Source organism: Adiantum capillus-veneris, chromosome 12, assembly GCF_014529385.1.
Source record: "Adiantum capillus-veneris isolate H3 chromosome 12, ASM1452938v2, whole genome shotgun sequence".
Classification (NCBI taxonomy): Eukaryota; Viridiplantae; Streptophyta; class Polypodiopsida; order Polypodiales; family Pteridaceae; genus Adiantum; species Adiantum capillus-veneris.
In genome coordinates, this window is record NC_140942.1 from 31,229,010 (window position 1) to 31,253,492 (window position 24,483).

A 24,483-nucleotide genomic window follows, 5' to 3' on the forward strand; every position below is an offset into this window, starting at 1 on the left:
GCCTTCACACGACTGGAGGTTCTCATTTCAGTCAGGGCTTGCTCAGAGACTGTCCTAGCCTTGTTCTTCCAGCTTCAGGGTGGGGGACGATTACAGCAAGTTGCAGTAGAGGCCCCGCAGGTAGCAGAATGCTGTTTCCAGAGGATCTGAGTTCTGGGCATCTGTGGGAGGACTTGCGTCATGGACCCTGACCCAGCAGCTCTTGAGACAAGACACTGGAGGCTATGGGCTTGGGAGTGCTGTCCACTGGCACGAGTACAGTGGGATCCTGGTGAGTGGCTATGGAGGGACCCCTTCTATTCTGTAGACCGCCCAGGAGTCCCCTTCTTTCAGTACACTGTTCGGCTTGGACGTCATATACTTGCAGCACAGAGAGAGGCCCGCCCCGCTGCAGCACGTCATTGGCAGGAGGAGGGCCTCACAGCCAAGTTCCTAGCAGCTTTTTGGCAGAGGCTGTGGGACTCCAGACAGCCGAGGCGAGTCACCTTGTTTCAGTGGCTGGTCGCACATAGAGCCACAGCAGTAGGGAGCTGGCTTGTGCATAGTGGTCTCTCGGCCACATGTGCAGCTTGTGACCATTTGGTGGAGAGTCAGTGTCACTGTCTTTGGGACTGTCCCTCGGCCCAACAGGTGTGGCTACGAGTTCTTCGGCTGATGCCTGCTCTCTCCTCGGCTCGCCAGTACACTTGGGGGGCAGTGGCTTGGTCCACCCTCACGGGCCCGGCACTTCAGTTTGAGCTATCTTCCACCAGCAGGATGATAGTGATACACGGGGGGCGACCTACAGTCCAGCCTGCTACAGAGGTTACTCCACTGGAGTGGTGCAGTGAGAGAGAGGAGTGTTGGGAGCTCATCAGTGGCCTGACACTCTGGTTCATCTGGCGGGCCCGCTGTTTCCGCATCTTTGAGGCTCGCCCTGTTCCACCAGCAGAGACTGTTCGTGACTTTTGGCTAGAGCTGATCCATACTCTCAGAGGACAGCTTGAGGGACTACAGGGCAGCTCTGACCGCATGCGGGAGCGCCGCGAGGCGTTTCTTCGACTCTGGCGCCCTGGACCTTTCTACACCATAGTCCAGGGGGTGCTCAGATGGCACTACTATCCACCTGTGTGGTTTTTCCCTCCTCCCATCTCTTGATTTAGCCCCATTGTATATATGCTGTTTTTTCATTGGGAGAGTCTCCCCATCATGCTTGTTGTAGCCCTCTCTTGCAAAGGTGGTTGTAGCCCTATGGGGAGTTTTCATTAACTAATAGAAGGATCTTTTTCTCGGAAAAAAAAAAAGAAGGAAGTAAAAGAAGAGAAGCAACACGAGGAGACGCTATGAATGCATGCTACCCTTCAAGACAAGAAGATGAGGGAAGCCTGCATGCTCAATGTGCGGGTGAGAGAGAATGGGGCATTATCGGAGAGTGATGGGAGAGCGTTGTGTGCCAAGCTAGGGTACACAACAACCCCATTCACCAAAGCATGGAGAGTAGGGAAAGACCCTCGAAAGAGGGTACTCATGTTACAATTCAAGGACCTAATGGACAAAATTGCCTTTTTGAAGAAGTGGGTTGCATTGAGAGGATTGGCGGCGGGGGGGTGGGAGGCGAGGCCATATACATTGATGAGGACCTCACCAAGACTCAAGTGGAGCATAGAAGGCTTTGCATGCTCAAAATCATACAAGCAAGGAAGGAGGGTAAAAAAGCATTTTACAGGGATGGGCGGATCTTCGTAAATGGCAAGCCCATCGCATAGGGGTTCGCGGCCTATGAGACCATGGAAACCATGAAGGAGGAGGCACTACATGAGATTTTTTTTGGGATTAGAATTGTGATGGATGCTTATGGACTCAGCCAAGAAGGCTAGAGGAGGTGATGGAGGGGAGGGACATTATTATGCTGACAGAGACACATGAGAGTCCGGAGAGAGGTTTACCACATGTTCGCTTCACGGTTACCACTGGGAGTCCACATATAGGCGATCCACCAGGAGGCAAGAAGCATCACGAGGGTCGAGAGGGATTGCTCTTCTAGTGAGGAAAGAGCTACAAGATAGGGTCACGGTAGTGAGCAGAGATACAGAGGCCCGCGTCATGTGGGTGAGGATACAGCTAGCCCTAGATAGGGCCATCCATGTTGCACTATGCTACTTCCCTCCGTGGGGGTCTCTTTTTGCAGAGCATGTAGAAGCGAGCATACAGTGGAGGTTGAGACATCAGAGGATGAAGAGGAGAGAGTGGTTGTCACGAGGACATGGCAACTGCTAACCTTAGTTGTTGGTTTCTTTCCAATGATTTTTGTTTAATTTTTGAGACCCTCTTTTGAAGTTGCAAATGGTCGGATTGTATGGCCAATGTGAACGGTAATTTCACCCGCAGACGGGAAGTTGGTCGACACTGGAATTTTTATAGTAAGAGGATGTCTAGGCTCAGTTCAAGGTCATGTAGGTCCCCCCGTCGCACTTAGCGAGTTGGCAAATACTAGGAAGTGAACTCGATAAAGGTAGAAAGTCAAGGTGGGATCACCAAAGGAAAGTATCCGACAGTTGGGCCACATTGCACTTTTGGATATGGTCCCAATGGGAATAGATGGTCAGAAGACCAGTGGGAGCCCAAAGGAAGTATCTCCTAAAATTTAGGGGACTGCTATTTTGGGCCACGAAATCTGTTCGCGTCATTAGCTTCAGAATGACAAGGGGAACATTTTATTACTCTACTGCAAAGTCAACTGATGCACCAGTTGAGAGATTTTGAAGCAGGAAGCCCAATGCGGAGAAATTGCATGTATGAGTGTCAAGTGGCACTTTTTGGCCAATTTACCAAGTTTGGGAGAACAGAACTCATAACTGACTTTTTGGAGCAGTTTTGGAGGCTTATTTTCAGTCATTTCTCTCCATTTTTGAGCTTCCCATGACTTTACCAAAGTCCAAGGAGCTCATTTTCAGCATTGGAAGGCATCAGATGCGTGTTTACAGGGCTGTTTTGCAGCGTTTTCAGCGATACGCAGGTTTTGGCAGCCATGGAAATTTTCTCCTTTTTGCATCTATTGGTTCACAGATGCATTACAGGTCAAGCACACAAGAGGGGGCGCTCGATTTATGCTGGGGGATGCTTCATTGAGAACGTGTCACAGGTTAAGAGTTATGGAGTGCTTGCTTTCCTCTCTATGTACAGTGTGGTGCTAGGAGTGATGACCTGCACACTACACACTACTCTCTCTCCATTGATAAGATGAAGACAAGAAGAGCATATGATCATGAGGGTCTAGTAGCAGAACATCTGACCCATGCAAGGGATTTACTTTCAGAAGTCCTTGCTCGTCTGTTTAATCGGGTTATGTGTGAAGGGCTACCTGAATCTTGGAAATTATCTACTATCATACCTATTTTCAAGTCAGGGGATCCTATGATACCCGGAAACTACCGTACAATTATGGTGGGACACACATTGATCCGACTGTACACATTCATTCTAGAACAAAAATTGAGTAGGTGGGCAGAGAATGAGGGCATAAGGGCAACAGGACAAGCTGGATTCAGGAGGGGTTATTCCACTTTAGATCATATTCTTACGCTTAGAACCATTATTGAGGAAGGAAGAGCAAGCGGAAGAAGGATGTATTGTTGCTTTGTGGATTTTCGGAAAGCTTTTGATACAGTACCAAGGGCCAGATTGATGCGCAGAATGCAAGAGTTAGGGGTCCCCAAAGAGATTATCTGGGGGATGATGGCCTTATACGGGTCAGTAACTGGCTATGTACGTACTCCAGAAGGGGACTCCGACATTGTTCATTCCACCGTTGGAGTAAAGCAGGGATGCCCACTGTCCCCTACTTTATTTGGTATGTATACAGATGAGGTATCAGATTACATTGATAGAGAGGGTGACAGAGGTGCTCAACTTGCAAGGTCATGGATCCCTTTGTTGTTATATGCAGATGATATTGTATTGATAGCAGAATCACCAGAGGAAATGTAGAGGCAGTTAGATGCATTACATAAATTCGCGGAGGACAGCGGACTGTCGGTAAATTTGGGTAAAACCAAAGTTATGGTGCTTAACACCACACCACAGTGGGTTACGAGATCCGCACCTACATTTGCATATGGCCAGGCTACAATAGAGTACACGGATGCATACACATACCTTGGGGTGGTATTTACAGGACCGAAGTTTACTCTTAAGAAAGCAGCGGATGCTAGATTGTCCAGAGCCTCTGCGGCCTTGGGAGGGTTGGAGAGGATGTGTTCACAAGTGCAGTTTCAGGAACCACGAACAAAACTTTGGCTCTTTGATACTGTGGTGGCTTCGGCTATGCTTTTATGGGGTCCAGATTTGGGGACCATCTGTGGATCAGGATAATTGGAAGTCAATGGAGAGACCTTTGGTATCTATGATTTCCCGAATGATTAGAGCCAAGGCCTCCATACCACACACGATTACCCGAGCGGAACTAGCTGCCCCTCCGATAGAAATTGAAGCTCTTACCAGATCAGTATCCTTTATACATGGTTTATGGGATACAAATAATTGCCGATATACTAGATTGGCCCTCGAATCCTCTCCCACAAACCGGTTTCAATGGTGGAGGAAGAGAAGGAGGGACCACAGACACAGTCACCTTTCTCGGTTCTATCAGAGGACAACTACACTACGCGGCATTGGGAGAAATCCTACTTGTAGGTAATTTCAATGCCCGCACACAAAGCCGACAAGGTTAGATGTATGACTTCGAGGATCCCCCCATATTACAAACCATAGAGGCATAGGAGGTGGGGCTAGGGAGGACCTTAGAGGATAGAGGGGGTGACTCCACCATATGGGTCACATTTATTGGCACTAGGATCAGCACATCACGTCTTGATTTACAACAAGATGTCTCGTCAGCCGAAATTAGGAGGATATACTTGCTTCCACAAGGGAGGCAAGATGGGGCAAGGTGGCAGGAAAGGGCAGAGCACAATGGATTACATTTTAGGTTCCATGAAGGCTATGGTTATCATTAGCTCTTTTACATACCACCACGGCCCATTGGAGCTGATGTCACAAGAAGGGCATCATGTGCCAATAGAAAAGAACAGACTTTTAGCACTTCAATAACAACTGAACTGAGAGAGAGAGAGAGAGACGACACGCGACACGGAGTGGTGAATTCCACCCCAGAGAGTATTGGCCCCAAACCTTGGTGCCCCTTTCGGTATTTCTTTATATTGCATCAACATAGTACAAGCTGACACTCCAGACTCTGCACCTTCTCCAGGAAGCATGCCAGAGAATGAGCCCTTAGCACATATTTGAAGGCACTTGGCCTATGAAAAGCAGGTTACATGAAAAGCCTTCAAACTCAAAAGCTTCTGGTCCAAAAGCAATGCCAAAAAGCTACCAGCATAAATCATGGAATTCCGTAAAACTTCCACATCAGCACTGTCAGCGCGTTTTGCAGAAATCTGCCACGTCAGCATTGTCAGTGCAAAATCCGAAAGCTGCTCGTACAACTGCCACGTTATCAGTTTTTGGTGCAAGTCTTTCTTTGTGGGTACTGCTTTATTTTAATCCTTTATGTCGCTTGGGTCCCCATCGAACGGAGTCCCCATAAGTTGGTAGGACTTCTTCTTCTGTTACTTCTTCTTCTTAGGGTTTAGGCCCCTCGGTCGGCATCTGTAAGTTGGCTCCATTCTTCAGGGCTTTGACACGTCAGAAGTTTGTGACATCTCCCCTTCTTGAAAGAAAGTAATCGTCTGCAATTACAGCATATCTGCAAAACAACTCAAGTTAGCTCAAAAAAATTCCGAGAGACAATCAGTTTGTTATTTTTTTTGTTAAGGAGTTGGCTTCTCCTTTCGGCCCTTTTGATCAAGGAGTTAGTTTCTCCTCTCGGCTCTTTTGATCAAGGAGTTGGCTTCTCCTCTCGTCCAGGTCGGAACTCTTGATATCCCGGCGTAGTAAAATTAGCCATCACACCCAAACCACACTGATCTTCCACGGGTGTCTTGATGCACTAAAATTACATACCCAGGCAATCTCATCCAATTAGGAATACTCAGTGGTTAACACATCACAATGCAACACAAATGCTCACATATGCATGTTACAAGACACAACAAACAGCGCCGTTGAGCACTCCCCCGAGACAAACGGTCTACGGTATGAAGCTACTCAACAACTACCTCGTCACCCCCCCCTCCCCCGCAAATAACCTAAAAAGGTCCGTGCCATGAGCTCAGACGACTGTACAACCAAATGCTCCCCAGACTGCAATCTGCGTTGCTTGGAGGTTCAAGCATACAACCAAATGCTCCCCAGGCATCGGCCTTCGTCGTTCCGAGGTTTTCTAGCATACAACGAAATGCTCCCCAAGCATCGGCCTGCGTCATTCAGAGGTTTTCAAACATACAACGAAATGCTCCCCAGGCATCGGCCTGCGTCGTTTCGAGGTTCAAACAATACCAAAACAGTATTTCTCACTTCTCCACCCGGGAGTACAATCACCAATCAATGAAACCAGTATTAAAACCAGAGTCAAACAATTCAAATCGGCACCAAGACAGGCTCAAAACAAATACCATCCATTTCAAACAAGATCACCAAACAAGTTCTCAAACAGAACTCAAACTTAAAAAGCAATCTTGACATCAGTCGAGCTCGAAAAGTCGACTAACTTTCCATCCTGAAACCTGCACCAAAAAAAATTAGGGTTAGGTTCCTTCTACAAGGTTGTAGCTGAGCACAGCATGGTCCATCAACTCTTGGACAGACAATGTTTCTTTGGCGACGATGATAGTTCCAAAACAGCAATCATTGGATCTCCAAGGTTTTTAGCTCGAAAAGAGACACCTACTGAGAGATGTCGAGAAATTTCAAGATATAATCTGCAAGGGTTTCCATGGCAAGCATTTTAGGATACCCCACTCTGCCAGAAGTTGCACTTCGAAGGAAGATGTCAGAAACCATATAACTTCGGGCAAAAATTTTCTTGAAAGCTTGCCAAGTCCTTGGAGTGTGGGGCTTGGTAGCTAAAGACGCAACATCTGCATGGAAATGCTTCTGAGAAAAACAATGACTCGAAACCAATCTTGGATCCTTCTCTTGCAAGTGATCTTTTTGGCTTGTGCCTTGTAAGACATGAGCGGTGAAGACGGGAGTGCGCCCGATGCGTGATGAAGGGAGGGAGTGGCTAATAAGTCCGGGGTAGGGACCCGAAGATACTTCAAATAAAATTCCAGTATACTTTTGGAAGCGCCGGTTTGCTCTGTCTACTCTTTGGTAGGACCGGTATGCTTTCAGAAAAGCACAAGCTTGATGCTCTGATACCATTGTCACAAGACGGGCACCAGGTGCCAATAGAAAAGAACAGACTCAACAGACTTTTAGCACTTCAATAACAACTGAACTGAGAGAGAGAGAGAGAGAGACGACACGCGACACGGAGTGGTGGAATTCCACCCCGAGAGTATTGGCCCCAAACCTTGATGCCTCTTACGGTATTTCTTTATATTGCATCAACATAGTACAAGCCTGTACTCCATACTTTGCACCTTCTCTAGGAAGCATGCCAGAGAATGAGCCCTTAGCACATATTTAAAGGCCCTTGGCCTATGACAAGCAGTTTACATAAAAAGCCTTCAAACTCAAAAGCTTCTGGTCCAAAAGCAATGCCAAAAAGCTACCAACGTAAATCACGGAATTCCGTACAACTGCCACGTCAGCACTATCAGTGCGTTTTGCGGAAATCTGCCACATCCGCATTGTCAACGCAAAATCCGGAAACTGCCCATACGGCTGCCACGTCATCAGTTTTTGGCACAAGTCTTTCTTTGTGGGTCCTGCTTTATTTTAATCCTTTATGTCACTTGGGTCCTCATCGGACGGGTTTCCATAAGTTGGTAGGACTTCTTCTTCTGTTACTTGTTCTTCTTAGGGTTTAGGCCCCTCGGCCGGCATCTAAGTTGGCTCCATTCTTCAGGGCTTTGACACATCTGCAGTTTGTGACCACAGACTATCAGGACTTGTTCACCAATACCACCTCCTCCCCCGCATACACAGCATACCACTATACACTTCAGTGAGTAGCTATCGGAGATATACAAATACCATGTGTACGTAGGGGTTCGACAGCTAGATCTTGATGCCCCACTCTCGATACTTAACAACTGAGCTCACTACCATTTTACACTCTGCTGCACTAGAGAGCTTTCCCTCTACCACGCACTCCAGCGATACACTACGATCTGGGACGATGCCCCAGAACAGATGGTATGATGATGAGTGCAAGCAGTTGTGACAGAGCCTCAGGGCACAACATGCCACTGGATAGATCTCAGAGAGATGGATGCATCGGCAGATGGGCACTCTTACTAGAAGTAAGAGGAGAGCCTTTGAGGAGACACAGTGGTGGGACATGTACCATACACTTATGAGTAGAGAGGCGGAAGTCTCTTGGAGAGACATGAGACAGCGGGCTCCTCCTACACCTATAGAGGACCGAGCTGTCTGGCATAAATATGCTAAGACACTATATCAGGTGCCGGACCAGCCTCCCATCACACATCCAGTGGACCCATAGCCCCCACTCTCTTTACCACGGACATGGTGAGGCGAGGACTCCAGGGTTTAAAGCATCGAGGTGCCGCGGACCACATCGAGCTTCAAGGTGAGCATTTCATATATGCCTCACATACTTTGGCTCCATTGATTGCACACATGTTTAATAGGGCACTAGTAGAGGGATTACCAGAGAGTTGGACTATGCATACCATCGTGCCTTTGCATAAGGCTAGAGACCGTATGGATCCAGCTAACTACAGGACTATTATGATTGGTCATATGATGGCCAAGATTTATGGAGGAGTCTAATAGTCCGAACTGAGCAGGTATGCAGAGATTGAGGGGATACAAGCACCAGGGCAGGCACGTTTCAAACGCACCTTCTCTACTGTGGACCATATCTTTACTCTCAGGTGCCTGATAGAGCAGTCACGGAGCCAAGGGAGACGCCTTTACTGTTGCTTTGTGGATTTCCGCAAAGCGTTTTGACACGGTTCCTAGAGAACGGCTACTACAACGACATCAGAATTCAAGGTTCCCAAATAGCTGAGCAAAGCTTCTAAGTCAATTCAATCATCCATCGGTTTCTGTTTTTGTTGTTCGACTAGATACACTAATTGTCGAACCACGTACTAGGCATGTGTCTCCTCTGGTTGGTTCTGAGTGGATAGGCCGGACTCTAATACCACTATAATCCCTTATGGCAAGTGCTTGGACGGAAACACAAGGATAACTGCAATCTAGATACTCGGCAACACTTTTAGTACTTCAAACCAACTTGAAAAAGCTGTAAAAAAGAAGTGAGAGAGAATCCACACAAGAGACACAGAGTGGCGGAGTTCCACTCCTAGATAGCACTAGCCCCAAAAACTCGCACCCCTTTCGGTATTTCTTTATTATTGCTTCGTAAAGGTACAACTCCCCGAGGGTCCACGGTCCGGCTCTTCGAGACTCTACGTCCAGATGCTCTCTAAAGAGTGGCCCTCAAGGCACTTATAAAAGGTACAAGGGATGCCAAAAGCAGAGTCCCAAAAGCTCTAGTCCAAAATCACTAAGTACCAAACGTTTGCTTTGTTTATGGTTTAGGTCCCTTGGCCAAGGTCTATAAGCTGGTTAGATTAGGATTTTTAATCCTAACCCACTTTGTCTTTTAGGCCTCTTAGTCCGTCTTCAGTAAGTTGGTAGAGCTTCTTCTTCTTCTTGTTCTTCTTCTAAGGTTTAGGCCCCCCAGGCGATATCTATTCCATTAGTTGGAACTTGGTGGTGCCACATCACTAACTTATCACATACCCCCCTCTTAGAGGAGTAATCGTCCTCAATTACACCTGGAAAACAGCCAAAGGACAGAAACTTTCTTCAATAGATACTAACTCTATGTACCCATGCACTAGACTTCACAAGACAGTGCAGGTCACAAATGACACACTTACTTCACACTGAACAATGTGTTTCAATCATTCAATCTAGCCACCTCATCCCGTCCAAAACTCTTGATGCACCTAGATCCATGTGCAGCCATCTCGTTCTTCCAGAACCTTTGATGCACTCACAACAGTATCCAATCTCATCCAAATAGAGATCTTGATGCACTATAATCTCATTCCATCATTCATCATTCCTCATCATCATACATTTATTCAAGTTTCATAAAGCAAAAGAAAATTCATGGTTCTTATCCTCAATCGATAGATTATCGGATTTAATCCTAGGCCGCCATTGCTTCCAAATGTTGTTAGATGCATGTTTCTCGCTCATATTACCTATTATCTGTATACAATTAAAAAGAGCTTCCAAAAACATTAATTTTACATATGCTGAATTTTTTTGCAGAGACCCTATTTGAAAGTTGTCGGAATCAAAATCCGTTCGCGACAATGCGTAGAGCTCCTCAAGAGGATCAACTTTAAATTTAGTTGCATACCCATATTCTCAACCATTGGAGAGATTTTTAGAAACCTCCGCAACACAGAAAAACATCAAAAAGCATGTTTTTAGAGCTTTTTAGGGCAAAAACGAACTCTTGTTTCTTCTCCTCCTCCTCCTCTTGTCGTTTCTTCTTCATCCCACTCCATAGATGTTTTCTCTTGAAGAAGGAAAAGAAAAAAAAATACTCTGTATAATCTCCATATTCTCTGTCCATGTTGTTAGGATCGTGCTTCGATTTGCGGAGGGCAAGGAAGCAAGCTAAGCTCTGATACCACTATAATCCCTTGCGGCGTGGGATCGGACGAAAACATAGAGATAACTACAATCTACACACTAAGCAACACTTTTAGTACTTCAAAACAACTATAAAATAGAAAGGGAGAGAATTCACGCGAGACACAAGAGTGGCGGAGTTCCACCTCTAGACAGCACCGGCCCCAATGACTCACGCCCCTTTCAGTATTTCTTTATTATTGATTTGCGAAGGTACAATTCTGGGGCTCTCCTCAGCTTCTCCACACGGTAGAATGCCCGAGAGAGAGACCCCTAGTTACATATTTAGAGACCCTTCTCGACACGGTAAAATGAGCGAGAGAGAGAGACCCCTAGTTACATATATAAAGACCCTTGGCCAATGTGGCTGAATTTCTTCAGAACACAAGCCGCCTATACAATTGCCACGGCATCATGTGTTTTCACGCAAATTGTAATGTGTGTGTGTGTGTGTGTGCGCGCGCTTTTAGTAAGTGAGCCCCTCGGCAAGTTCCTATAAGTTGGTAATTCTAACCCATTATCTATTTGGGCCACTCAATAGGTCTTCATAAGTTTGCATTTCTTCTGTTTCTTCTTCTCTACTAGGCTTTAGGCCTCTCGGCCAGTTCTTGCAAAAATCTGTCAAGTTAGTCCAAGACCCGAAGTTTCAGTAGATGTTGCTAGTGCCTCGCAGTGGATCACAAATGCAATACCACATAGAGAAACTAATCATAGTTCATAGGATTCTGGCTTTGACAAAGAGATTGGTATGGACCACTTTCTAGGGAAAGTAAGTCTGTGACTGACCAAACGAACGCATTGATTAGATGCGTCTATGACCTCAATGCAAAAACCCTTACCCTAAAACCCGTCACACAATGTCCTCACAATAACTGGCCCCAATGTGCCGCCTAGCCCAGAAGCACGTCTCGTGGTCATAGAGGCTGATGACTCAGATGCTCCTACAATAGAAGCCCTTGGGTTGGGGGAGCCAATGAAGGACCATAAAAGAGGAAAGAAATCTCCTCTACAGGAGTTTTCCCAAACCCCAACCTCTTTTGTGTTTGACTCTGAGACCAAGGCAAAGCTCACCTCGTTGTCTGATGAACTACCCTCCCCTACGAGCTTCCCCAAGGATGGCTAGAAGAAGCATATGCAGATTTCAATATTGATCAAACACCAGCTCATGATGTCTTTATGCTCTAGGAAGCGGCAACCCCTTCACCTATAGAGATATCTTCAGTAGTACGCTCTCCAGATCCAGTAAAAGAAGTCAACTTGGGTAACTCTGACAATCACCTTGCACTAGACCAGGTACATTTATCAAAGTGGGTAATCGAAGATCCATATTCACATGACTTCTTTTCTATTGAAGTGGACCCAGCCTACTCTTCTCTTTGCAATCCATTCATAGGAAAAGTTTCAGCTGTCAACAATCTTTAACAGCTCTAATACGGTGACAACAATGAACACAATAGATGTTTTCATTAATTCAAGTGTATCATGGTTAAGTGGCTGGTGGTGCCGAGTTTCGGATGTGGCCCAGACGGAGACTCTTGCTATCGATAGGAGATTTCTTTCCTACAATCTGAGTCTTGTTGCTGGTATAGCTGTAGTTGTATAACGGAATGGTTCTTTGCCTTCACATTTGATTGAAAGTACAGTCTTATGTCCACTACCATAATTAGTGGATTGTAGGTTTCCACGAGCAATTTTGGGTTGCTTCATTGTGTCACATGATGGATGTAGGCATCTATTTCCAAACTTTTTAGCAACTGAGATTTCTGTAAAGTCTTAGCAAGCCAGCCATACACTCGATGGGGAATCAGGCATTGCTGGCCTGTGTTCAGGAAGTATACGTACAGGTTCTCATTGAATCAATGTTTGTGGAACAAGAAATCTCTTCTCAAAGTGTGTAGCATGGCAACTCACAACTTCCTACGGCAACCTGGCAGATGCTAAGCAAACAATCATATCTGTTGTGGCCTATGCCTCAAAGATAAGATTAGCCTATTTCGAATCGACAAAAGAGTCAAGCACTGATGATTTTGGAAAAGATTGGCTTGTAAAACTTCTGGTAAGACCAATGATTGTGCTGATGATTTTGGAAAAGATTGGCTTGTAAAACTTCTGGTAAGACCAATGATTGTACTGCTCGCAGATCTTCCTCTCTGGAAGCTGAATGGGGGGTTTCTTGCAAGGGCCACAGAGGGCATGTTTCTTTCAAATCCTAGAACAGTCAGTTTAAGCTTCATCCACCAGCTGCTCCTGTGAATTTTTACAAGAACACTACAAGGTTTTAACACAAGCGCTAACAGATGCCCAAGATACCATTGGTTGGAAGTTTTACAAGAACACTACAAGGTTTTAACAGAAGTGCTACAAGATGCCCACGATAACAGTGGTTGGAAGTTTTAGGCAACTATAGCGAATCTTCCCCTTGCCCCTACTCATCCCCTACCCTCCCCTACTCGCCCCTACCCACCTAGCCCTCGCCCCTACCAACCTCTCCTTTCCCCTACCCTCCTAGCCCTCGCACGTACCCACCCCTACTCGCCCCTACCCAGCCCTCCTCCGAGCCTCTACTTTAGCACTTGCCACCGCTTCTTTCTCTTTCAGCTCATTCAATCTAGCTTCATTTTTCTCACTCAAAGATGCCAACACAACACTCAATTTTTTGGCCTTTGTGCTGACACATGTTTTTCTTTCTTTAAGCTCTAACAATTCACTTTAGTATTCTCTAAATCCAACATCACAGCAATAGATGTCCTCTCCGAGATATCTACTTTTCTCTCCCGCTCCACGCTAAATAAAACGTACGCGGTGTACATATCAACAGTGTTCTTATTGTTCTTGCAGAGTCAATACATAGTTTACCACCGCTCTCTGGGACGGTAAGTGGTCTTGTGGTGGCGGGCAACCTGTGGCAAGGCTACAACGTCACTTGCATTGGCTAGGGAGTTACAGTTGGTCTTGGGTTCACACTGGGTGGACTCTCGCCTGGGTAGTAACACGTGGCAGACACAGGGAGTGGTGGTCTAGAGGCCAATTCACCGCGACCAAGTTTGCAGATAGGCGTAGCTCGACAATCAGAGATATTTATGTTAGCCGTAGTATGGTTGTATATATGCTCGGTTGGTTCTAGTCGTGGTATGCATCCTAGACATCTCATGACCCTTGAGTCTTGTGTTCGTTCTAGCACTTGCACACCTGCACTATCGGAGCCTCAACACCCCCATTTTACTCGCAGTAAGTCCTCGGCTTTGAGCTGTGTGCTACCAGCTAGAGTCTGTACTCGTTCATCTATAACAGACTTGGGACACTCCAAGTCGCGAATCTACCGCGACACCACAAGAATTCACTTCAAACAGTTCACAGTTCACAATAGATTCGACACTGGCCCGGCGGAGTTCCGTGCCTAGAGATATTGGCCCCAAAGATTGGCGCCCCTTTCGGTATTTCTTTTTGTATTAATCTGCAACTCAAAGTACAAGTGAGTAGTCGGGACTCACTCTCAGACTCTGCGTCCAGATGCTCTGAGAAGTGAGAGCCCAAACTACTAATATATAGATTTACAAGGGTTGCTAAAAGCAGAGCCCAAAAGCTGTCCAAAATAAATGTCTTTCAATTTTTCTCTCACAAGCCCTCTTAGGGAAAAATAAAGCAAGTCTCTCTCTTTCTCCTTGCGTAGACAAAATAAAGCAATTAAAGCAATGCAAAAAAAAAAGCCGCAAAGCTGCCCACAAAAAGCTGTACGGATTTCCGTGAGATGCGTCGCAAAACGCGGACGTCCGTACAACAGGCCACGTCAGCAGTTGTCCGCATTTTTCGCATCCGTACAGGGCAGCCATGTCATCATTGCTGTCCACTTTTCCCGGATCCATACAAGGCAGCCACGTCAGCATTACTATCCGCCTAGGACTGTTCCATGCCAAGAGGGTGTGTGTGTGTGTGTGTACTAGGCAACCATGTCACCAGTTTGTGACATACCCCCCCTTGAAAGCATTGTAATCGCCCTTGATTACGCCTGCAAAACAAACAAAAGCCATACACTGTCTTAACAAACACTGACTATTAGTACCGACGCACTAGGAACACACATCTAGCACATGTACCAATCGACAGTCACATCACGACATCACAGGACATCACATGAAAAATCACATTCAACATTCATTCGGATCTTAGACCATGATTTATCGGCAATGCAATTAGCAACCACATCTAGATTCAATCAGGACCTCATAGATGCCCGATTGACTAATCCCTATTGCAACCATGTCTATCGAGATAATTCAGACCAAAATGTTATAGTCATTTCGTCTATCGATTCCTGCACTTAAACAAGTCAAGAACAAATCAGTATCATATTATTGGAAATTCCATTTCATAAAGTCATTATAGCAAAATACTGTCAGCTCTCAGTATCCCTGAAGCTCAAAGAGACATCAATGTCTCTAGTATCAAAAATCAAGGCATCTGTTGACAAAGGAGCAGAGTAACTCCTCTCTTGTGCATACCCACTGCACCAGATTTCCGGTCAAGCTGAATTCGGGATTCCAATTGGAATAGACTATGCTAAACCAAAAGCTTCAAGGTAAAGTTTCACAATCTGAGAAGTATCTGCTAGGTCCTCCTCCTCCATCCACTTCGCATCCAATGCAAGATAGTTCTTGAATTTAACCAAGAACCGCCTTATCACTTTACCCTTAATCTTTCTGTCTTTATGTGCCAATATCTGTTCTGAAACAATGATCTCCTCGTTTTCTTCCACTTCGGGTTGTTCATCAGGCTCCCCATCTTCAGGCACGTCGCCTTTAAAAGGCCTCAGGAGACTCACATGAAAAGCATTATGAATCCTCCCAAGTTTCGAGCAGCTTCAGTCAGAAGGAGACATCATTTATCTTTTCGAAGATCTGGAAAGGTCCGTAGTATCGCATACTAAGCTTTGGAAAAAGCCTCTCCTTTCCCTTTTTCTTTCTCAGGCATGCCTTCTCAAAACGTAAGTGCACCCAATCGTTCTCCTTCAATTTCAAATCGCGGCGATGGCGATCTGCTGCCTTTCCTGTCTTTCTTGAGATTTCTGCAAAGCCTTGTGGACCTTGGCAAAAGCCGTGTCCAAGTCGCACGTGTACTCATCGGCTTCAAAAATCTTATCTTTCGTGCTTAGGAAGGGTGGAACCTTCGTAGCACCTTCAATAATCTCAAATGGAGCCTTCCCCGTCAAAGAGTGTATCGTGTTATTGTAGGCAAATTCCACCAAAGGTAAATACTTTTCCCATTGAGTCTTCTGATCCGAGATGTAAGACTTCAATAAATCTAGAACCACTGAATTGGCAATCTCAGATTGCCCGTCAGTCTGCGGGTGGAAAGATGATGAGAACTGCAACCGCGTGCCAATGTTCTCCCAAATAGCCTTCCAAAACAAACTCGTAAATCTGGGGTCCCTGTCGGAGACAATCGTCTCGGGGATGCCATGTAATCTGAAGATCTGGGCCACAAACAGTCTCCCTAAGAGATCCGGCTTGACTGTTTTCTTCACTGGAATGAAATGAGCTTGCTTGCTAAACCTGTCAATAACAGTCCAGATACCATCGTGACCACTCTGTGTTCTAGGAAGATCAAAAATGAAATCCATTGCAATACTTTCCCAAGGGCGGGTGCGTATGGGCAAAGACTGTAACAATCCCTGTGCTTTATGCCTGTCAAACTTGACCTTCTGGCATACCGAGCAACTGCGCACAAACCCGTCCACATCCTTCTTGAGTGTCGGCCAAAAGAAGTATCTCTCTACCCCTTTCAAGGTGGTAGCAATGCCGCGGTGACCCATAAAAGGTGGACAGTGGCATTCGGTCATAATCTTTTTCCTCAACGGCTGTGTAACGCACGACATGGTTTTCCTCATCAAGTAGCCATCCCGAATGGAATATCCTGCTACTGTCTTCCCATCCCGTATCCGTGTGAAAATGTCTGCAAAATCTGTATCTGTGGCATACTGATCGACCATATCCTCGAAGCCCTTATGATGTATCGCAGAAATAGCCAAAACCAACGGCTTCCGAGACAAAGCATCTGCCACCAAATTCTTCTGCCCCTGCACATGGACAATCTTGAAGTGAAACTGTGACAAGATGTTCACCCACCGCATCTTCTTTTCCGATAGCTGCTCCTGCGACAAGAAGTAGCGTAAACTTTGATGGTCTGTGAAGACAGTAAAATCCGCTCCGAGTAGGTAGTGCCATCACTGAGTAAGAGCATGGATAACCGCCAAAAGCTCTTTCTCATAAATCTGTGCTGTCAATTCCAGCCTTGAGAACAATCGGCTCTCGTAAGCAATGACATGGCCTTCTTGCATTAAGACCGCCCCCAGACCACGGCCACAAGCATCACAATATACTTCAAATGACTTCTGCAAGTCCGACAAAGTCAAAACTGGTCCTGTAGTCAATTTCTCTTTCAATGTTTGAAAGACAGTCACCTCTGTGGGTCCCCACGAGAAAGGTACTCCTTTCTGTGTCAAGATACCCGTAGTACGAACACAAGCCCAAGAAGCTTCTAACTTCGTGAACATTCTTCAAATCGGGCCAATCACGAAAGTCTCTATCTTGACCGGGTCCATCTGCACTCCTGCCTGCTGACACAATGTGTCCCAAAAAGTGTATCTCTGGTAGGAAAATTTCACTTTTCTTCGCATTAATCACCAACTTGTGAGCTCGTAATGCCTGAAAGACCTGAAGCAGATGTTCTCTATGTTATGCCTCACCCTTGGAGAAAACAATGATGTCATCAAAGAAAGTGCCAACAAATAGTCTGTACTCTCGAAAATCTTGTCCATCATCCGGTTAAATGTCACAGGAGCATTGGTTAAGCCAAAAGGCATCACCAAAAACTCAAATAACCTAAAAGTCGTCCAAAAGGCTGTCTTGTAGACGTCTCCCGGCGCGATTCGGATCTGATGATATCCGCTCTTCAAATTGATCCTACTAAAGCACGAGGATTCCTGTAGTCAGTCAAGTATATCATCGATCCTAGGAATCAGAAATCTGTTCTTGACGGTGATTTTGTTGTGAGCTCTATAATCGATGCACATTCTCCAAGATCAGTCTTTCTTCAAAATTAACAACACTGGAGAGCAATACGGTGAAGTACTAGGCTGGTCAAGACCCTTTTTCAAGAGGTCTTTCACTCGGTTCATAATTTCTTCGTTCTGGGCTCCGGCACACAATAACGTGGCCGGTTCCGTGGTATGCTTCCAGGTATCAGATCAATGGTATGATCCTCAGGACGAGCAGGTGGTAGCTCCCCTGGCAGGCCCTCTAAAAAGCAATCGGCATGAGTGTGGAGAAAATCTTGGCATTTTTTATCAAGTTCAGACATATTTGTCCTATTCTCATCATTCATCTCTCTGAAGAAGATCGAGTAAACAAACAGACTGGATTTTCATTAATTTTGAAATGGCCGAAGCCGATACAATAGGGACAGACGCGTCCTTAAGTTTCAGATCAAGTACAATGGTTTTGCCCTTCTCTGTGGTCAAAGTCACTTTTCTCGCCCGATAGTCGACCACGGCGTTGTTCTTGTGGTACCAGGGAATTCCCAAGAGATTATCACAACCTTCCAAAGGCATTATGTAAAAGTCCTCATGCCCCAAATACCCCTGACAATGCAACCGAAGTTTTCCAATGACAGATATAATGGCTAGTCCCTGCTGGGTGCCGCTAGAACTGCCTCTGCTAGTGATCCCATCCGATCGGGTGTGATCTCGAGCCGCGCCGCCAATTCAGGTAAAATGAAGTTTGCCTTGGCTCCTCCATCAGGGCTTCTTGGTCTTTAACAAGACTCATTGTATATAGACTATGTACATCACTCTCTTGTTTTTGTTAAGCAGAACATGCCTTATATATCTGTGTCGCTTTGTAATCAAAAGTCTGTAAATAATGGTTTTGCAATACCAGTTGTTACTGCTTTGGAAATGTATAAAGAAATAAAGTCTTCTGATGTTGACTTTTATCAATGTGTACCATCTGCTTGGTTTGATTCATTAGTGCTTGGTACTTCTGTCATTAAATTTCGTAAAAATGTTTCATGTTCTTCTGTTGAACTTGGGGATTCAGACGAATCCAACCTTATCCGAGGAATCATGATTGATTTCGAGGATGTTTTTCCTGATGATCTACCTCCTGGCTTGCCATCTTCAAGAGGAGTAGATCATGGCATTGAGTTTGTGGCTGGTAGCCAACCCTTCTCAAAGCAACCCTATCGGTTTAGTAGAACCGAAGAGGACGAGATTCAGCGGCAGCTGAAAGATTATCTCGACAGGGGTTTTGTCCAACCAAGTAAGTCCCCATGGGGAGTGCCAGTGCTACTTTTTGAAAGAAGGATAACACTATGTGCTTCTGCGTGGATTACAAGGGGTTGAATAAACTCACTGTCAAGGACAAGTATCCGCTCCCGCGCATGGACGATCTGATAGATCGACTCCATGGAGCGTTGTATTTTACAAAGATAGACCTGCGATCAGGCTATCATTAGATACGGATCAAACTGGAAGATATTCCTAAGACAGGCTTCCATACGCGTTATGGTCACTACGAGTTTTTGGTCTTGCCTTTTGGTTTGACCAATGCTCCAGCTACGTTTCAGCAGATGATGAATGATCTGCTGAGACCATTTTTAGGCAACTTCGTTGTTGTATTTCTCGATGATAGCTTGATCTACAGTCGAAGTTTGTCTGAACACCTAGTGCATTTACGCATTGTTCTCGAAGTACAAAGAACTAAGAAGCTTTACGCTATGGCTTCTAAGTGTGAATTCTTTAAGAAAGAGATTCTCTACTTGGGTCACATCATTACTCGCGAAGGAATTCGCGTCGACCCTGAAAAGTTGGATAAAGTGCAAAATTGGCCCATTCTGAAGAATGTACGCCAAGTAAAGTCCTTTTTAGGCTTTACTGGATTCTTTCGCAAGTTTATCAAGGATTACTCTAAAGTTGCTGCTCCGCTTACGCAACTTTTAAAAGGAGGGTGAAAGGGCCGAAGACTTCGGGTCCTCATCGTAAAGGTAATCCCTCTGTTGTCTGGAATGAGCGTCTCGACAAGAGCTTTCAGACAATGAAGCACTTGGTGACTACTGCGCCAATATTACACATTGTGGATCCTAGCAAACCGTTTGTGGTTGAAATGGATGCTAGTGATTATGCTATTGGTGCGGCATTATACCAGGATGGACGTCCTGTCACGTTTGAAAGTAAGAAGCTTTCTGACGCTGAGATGTGTTATCCAACGTATGAAAAGGAGCTTTACGTTGTAGTCCACGCCCTAAGGAAATGGCGGCACTACTTGTATGGCTCTACGTTTGTTGCATGGACAGATCATCATTCCTTGCGCTATATCTGTGATCACGGTGATCTCAGAGGTCGGAAGGCTAGATGGGTTGAGCTTATGCAAGAGTTTGACTTTGAGATCCATTATAGAAAAGGATCCAGCAATCGATTTGCCGATGCGCTCAGCCGGATTCCTGAGGTCAATGCCTTGTCTATGGCTGAAATCTCGACGGATTTCTATCTCTCTCTCCGAGGGCTATGTCGTTCTGATGGCCATTTTGGCAAAATATGGAACGAGATCGAAGCGGGGCATGACTCGCATACAGGCTTGGGTGGTCCGGAGACCCAAGTGAGTCGTGCTGGAGGGACAAGACAGCGACAATATTCCATTAGAGGTGGACTATTGTTCGGAAATGGTAAAGTCTGCATGCTAGAAATCGATGAGGTTCGACAAAGGATTTTGTGTGAATGCCACGATGTTCCTAGCGTTGGGCACCCAGGCATCCAGAGAACTTTGGCTTTGATCAAGCGATATTTCTATTGGCCAAGAATGCGCTCTTACATAGAGAGCTATGTGAAGAGATGCACTCAGTGTCAGGTCAATAAGGCAGAGCACCTTAGGAAAGTTGGCCTGCTACATCCATTGGAAATCCCAGATGCCAAGTGGCAAAGTATTTCCATGGACTTCATCGTTGGTTTGCCAAATACTAGTCGGGGCAATGACGCTATTTGGGTTGTGGTCGATAGACTCACAAAAATGGCGAAGTTTATACCAACAAAGTCGACAGTAAAAAGCCATGAGTTGGCGGTTTTATTTGTCGATCAGCTTTATAAGCTGTATGGTCTCCCAGAAGATATCGTCAGTGATCGAGATACTAAGTTCACTGGCCGATTTTGGCGAGATGTCTTTGCTCATCTTCAGACGAAGTTGAGTATGTCGTCTTCTGATCATCCTGAGTCCTACAAAAAAACTGAGAGGATGAACCAAACATTAGAAGACATGTTGAGAGCCTATGTCTCTCACAGGCAATCTGATTGGGAAAGGTATCTTCCACAGTTAGAGTTTGCCTATAATAGTAGCAAGCATTCTGCTACTGGATTTAGCCCGTTCATGCTGATGTATGGATTCGAGCCAAAATCCCCAATTGCTATTGGCTTAGAGAAATTCAAAGAACGCCAAGCTTGTGATTTCCTGTATGACATGCAAGAAATGCTCGAATTGGCTAAGGATAGTATAAGAACGGCTCGTGATCGAGTCACTACTTATGCTAATCAAAAGAGGTCTCCAAGGACTCTAGATGTGGGACAATGGGTCTATCTGAAGATACCCAAGGATTCCAAGACTATGCGAACAGGAAAGCATTATAAGCTTTCAGCTAGATATTGTGGTCTGTTCCTGATCACAAAGAAAATTGGCCAAGTTGCCTATAAACTGGCTCTTCCTTCGGATGTTAGTGTACATCCAGTCTTTCATGTCAACCGCCTTAAAGTGAAATTAGGCGAAGCCGACGTTGTTGTGCCTATTGAGAAAAATGTATGGCAAGATATGCAAACTGAGTATATTCCTCAAGAACCAGAAGCAGTTTTAGATCATCGTACCCGTCATTCGCGCCAAAAGGTTTATGACGAGTACTTAATTAAATGGAAGGGTCAATCTGAAAGGTTTGCTACTTGGGAACCTGTTAGAGCTTTGAAGGCTCAGTATCCCCACTTCATTGATGAGGACATCAATGGTTCTTAAGGGGGGAAGTATGTTATGTCCCGCTCACGGGAGAGGGGATCTAGTCCAGATACCGTCGGGATGAGCGTCCAGTGTCCGGGCAGACGTAGTGTGAACCCGGCCAGTGTGGCCGGCCATTATTATAAAAGGGAGGCCAAGGCCTCATTTACAGTTATCGACCCCCACTGGCAGAGTGCCAGTGGTTAGCCCGTGAGGCTAGGAGTGTGCGAGGTCACCTCGAGGAGGTGAGGCCGGGTGGTATCGGACGCTCGGTCTTACAGGTGCACGCCTACGTCCTCGGACGCTGGCCCCAGCACGGGGGAGCTGCCGGATGGTGGCTATGGTCGGGTGGTTCGTCCGATGCGTATCTGTAGGCAGTCTGTGTAGCCAGGAGCTCCTTTCTCCTCGTTCGTTTCAGTGTGTGTACTGGGCAACCACGTCACCAGTTTGTGACATCATCAATTAGTCGAGTTCCATTGAGTTCGGAGTCTATTGTTATGTCATTTGAGTACAATTTTGCTTCCATTGCTCTATAGTGTTTGTTCTGTTTGGAGTGAGGTTTCTTGCACATTGCAGTAAGGAGCACCCAGAGTAGACAGCACGACATAGTTTTCCTCCAACAAGGTAATCAAATACTTGCGGGCACTTGCCCTTCACTTTCCTTTCTTTGTAAGCTAGGACTTGTTCAGGTATAAGAATCTCCTCAGTTTCTTCTATCTCTGCCAGAGATTTTCCATCTCTGATAAAGGACCCATGACAAATATTCTTGGCATTGAAGTTATAAGAGATCCACATGGATCATCTATAAAGCTTTGCCAATGAAAATACATCTCAAAGATTCTTGCAGAACAAAGCTCTATCACTTGGGTTATCAATCAAAAACCACACCCTTGCCTAGTCAACGCATCTCTCTAGCTAATGCATCTCTCTAGCTCCAGAATATCATGCTTTCACTATTAAAGATGAAATATATATGCTCCAATTTTCTTATGCACGTTCTTGTGATCCAATATGTTATCTTGTTTCTTGCACTCGCTTTGATTTATGCTATGCTGACCACATTTTATCTCGTGCACCCACCAAGCCCTGGCATGCTCAGAAGAAAGTTGTTTGTCGCATACATCGTTAACAGCCTTACATATTCTTATAATCCCTACACACCACTCCACATATCTCGATATAATGATGCTACATGGGCAAGTGATGATCCCTGTAGTTCTTCTAGGGCCGGTTATGTGTCTATGCTATCAGGTGGGCGAGTTTCTTGGCAAACAAAGTGGCAGAAGACTGTCGCCCTTTTCTCTACAGGAGCTAAGTATGCCGCCGCTTCCTTGGCTTCCTGCGAAGATCTTTGTCTTTCTGAGCTTCTCTACGAGCTACAACCATTGATTCGGTGCTCATCCACCTCTACAGACTCCTGCGACAATAAATCCGCCATCACACTCTCAAAAAGTCCCAACTTCTCCCCGAAAATCAAACATGTGCGTATCATTAAATCTTTGTAGTATGTTCCTACAGGCAGCAAGTGGGCGGATTTCCTCACCAAATCTGTTCCAAGACCAAAGCAATGTGCATCCTGCATCAGAATGTTTCTCCACCCATATTTTCCGATGCTGCCTAGCGAAGGGGGGATGCAATTCAGTCAACAATTTAATCCACCCCTAAGGGGGATGTTAAAATGTAATGGTGGATTAGATTCACCAATATTTAGATCTAGTTAGATTATCTACTTTAGTCACCTACCCTAGATCACTCAGATCTACTTCTCCTAGATCATTGTCACCTAAAAGTAGTCCCAAATCACACCTGCTTCATCTCTCATGTTGTATATTGTACTTGTCATTTTGATTCAGTAGTGAATTCAATCTTGGTGTATTGTATTCTAGTATTTGTCTCAATCTCCATCATTTCTGTCTTATCTCTTTTAGTTACTTTTTATTAATGTCAAGGTTAAGTAGATTAGTTTCCAGAGTATGTGGGACATTGACAAACCTGCATCCACCTCTCTCTACTACCCAAAGAATGGCTGTCAATCAGTTGCATGAGGGATCTCTTTGCAATGCTACTACTAGTATTGTTTTCCGATATAATTGTTTTTTCCAGCCTATTGGCTAGCTCTTTGTTCTTTTTTGTGCAATCAATCTTCTCAATCATTGAAGTATTAGATGAGTAATCCCATGTGTGTTTGTTCTTTTTTGTGCAATCAATCTTCTCAATCGTTGAAGTATTAGATGAGTAACCCCATGTGTCTCTATACCTTTTCCTGATAGCAAACCTGCCTTCTACATGTATTTGATAGAAAATTGCAAATCGGAAAATAGAGATCAAGTACTGCATGTGTTTGATACAAAATCCAAATCAGAAAAGTAGAGATCAAGTACTTTTAAGAAAGGAAAACAAAAATTCTTTTTTTTAAAAAGTCACCTATAATGACCAGAGCACTCACCATTTCCATTGTCATTTGCGCAAAGTACGAAGAAAACATATTTGATGAGAGGAATAAGGGAAAGAGTATAGATGATGAGGCACAGAGCCCCAAGCACATCATCTTTATGAGGGGGGCTATGGGGAAAGGTACTGCTATAGACGTAGAGGGGTGATGTGCCGACATCCCCATATATCACCCCTAAGCTCTCAAATGCCAACTTTAGAATCAAGGCTGTAGAGAAACCCTGCATTTAAAAAAACCGGAAGTCTCTTTAGAATGCCTCAGTTTGGTTAGTAAAAAATA

The 24,483-nt window shown here is 45.2% G+C and overlaps 1 protein-coding gene across 1 annotated transcript in view; it reads right to left on the reverse strand.

Annotated features, from left to right (window-relative positions):
* Positions 1-24,483, reverse strand: part of LOC147445516 (potassium transporter 5-like) — a 95,473-nt gene that overhangs the window by 69,906 nt on the left and 1,084 nt on the right. The window contains exon 2 of the mRNA XM_086526052.1: positions 24,199-24,424. Within this exon, the coding sequence (XP_086382178.1) occupies positions 24,199-24,424 (226 nt within the window). The remainder of the gene's footprint in view (positions 1-24,198; positions 24,425-24,483) is intronic.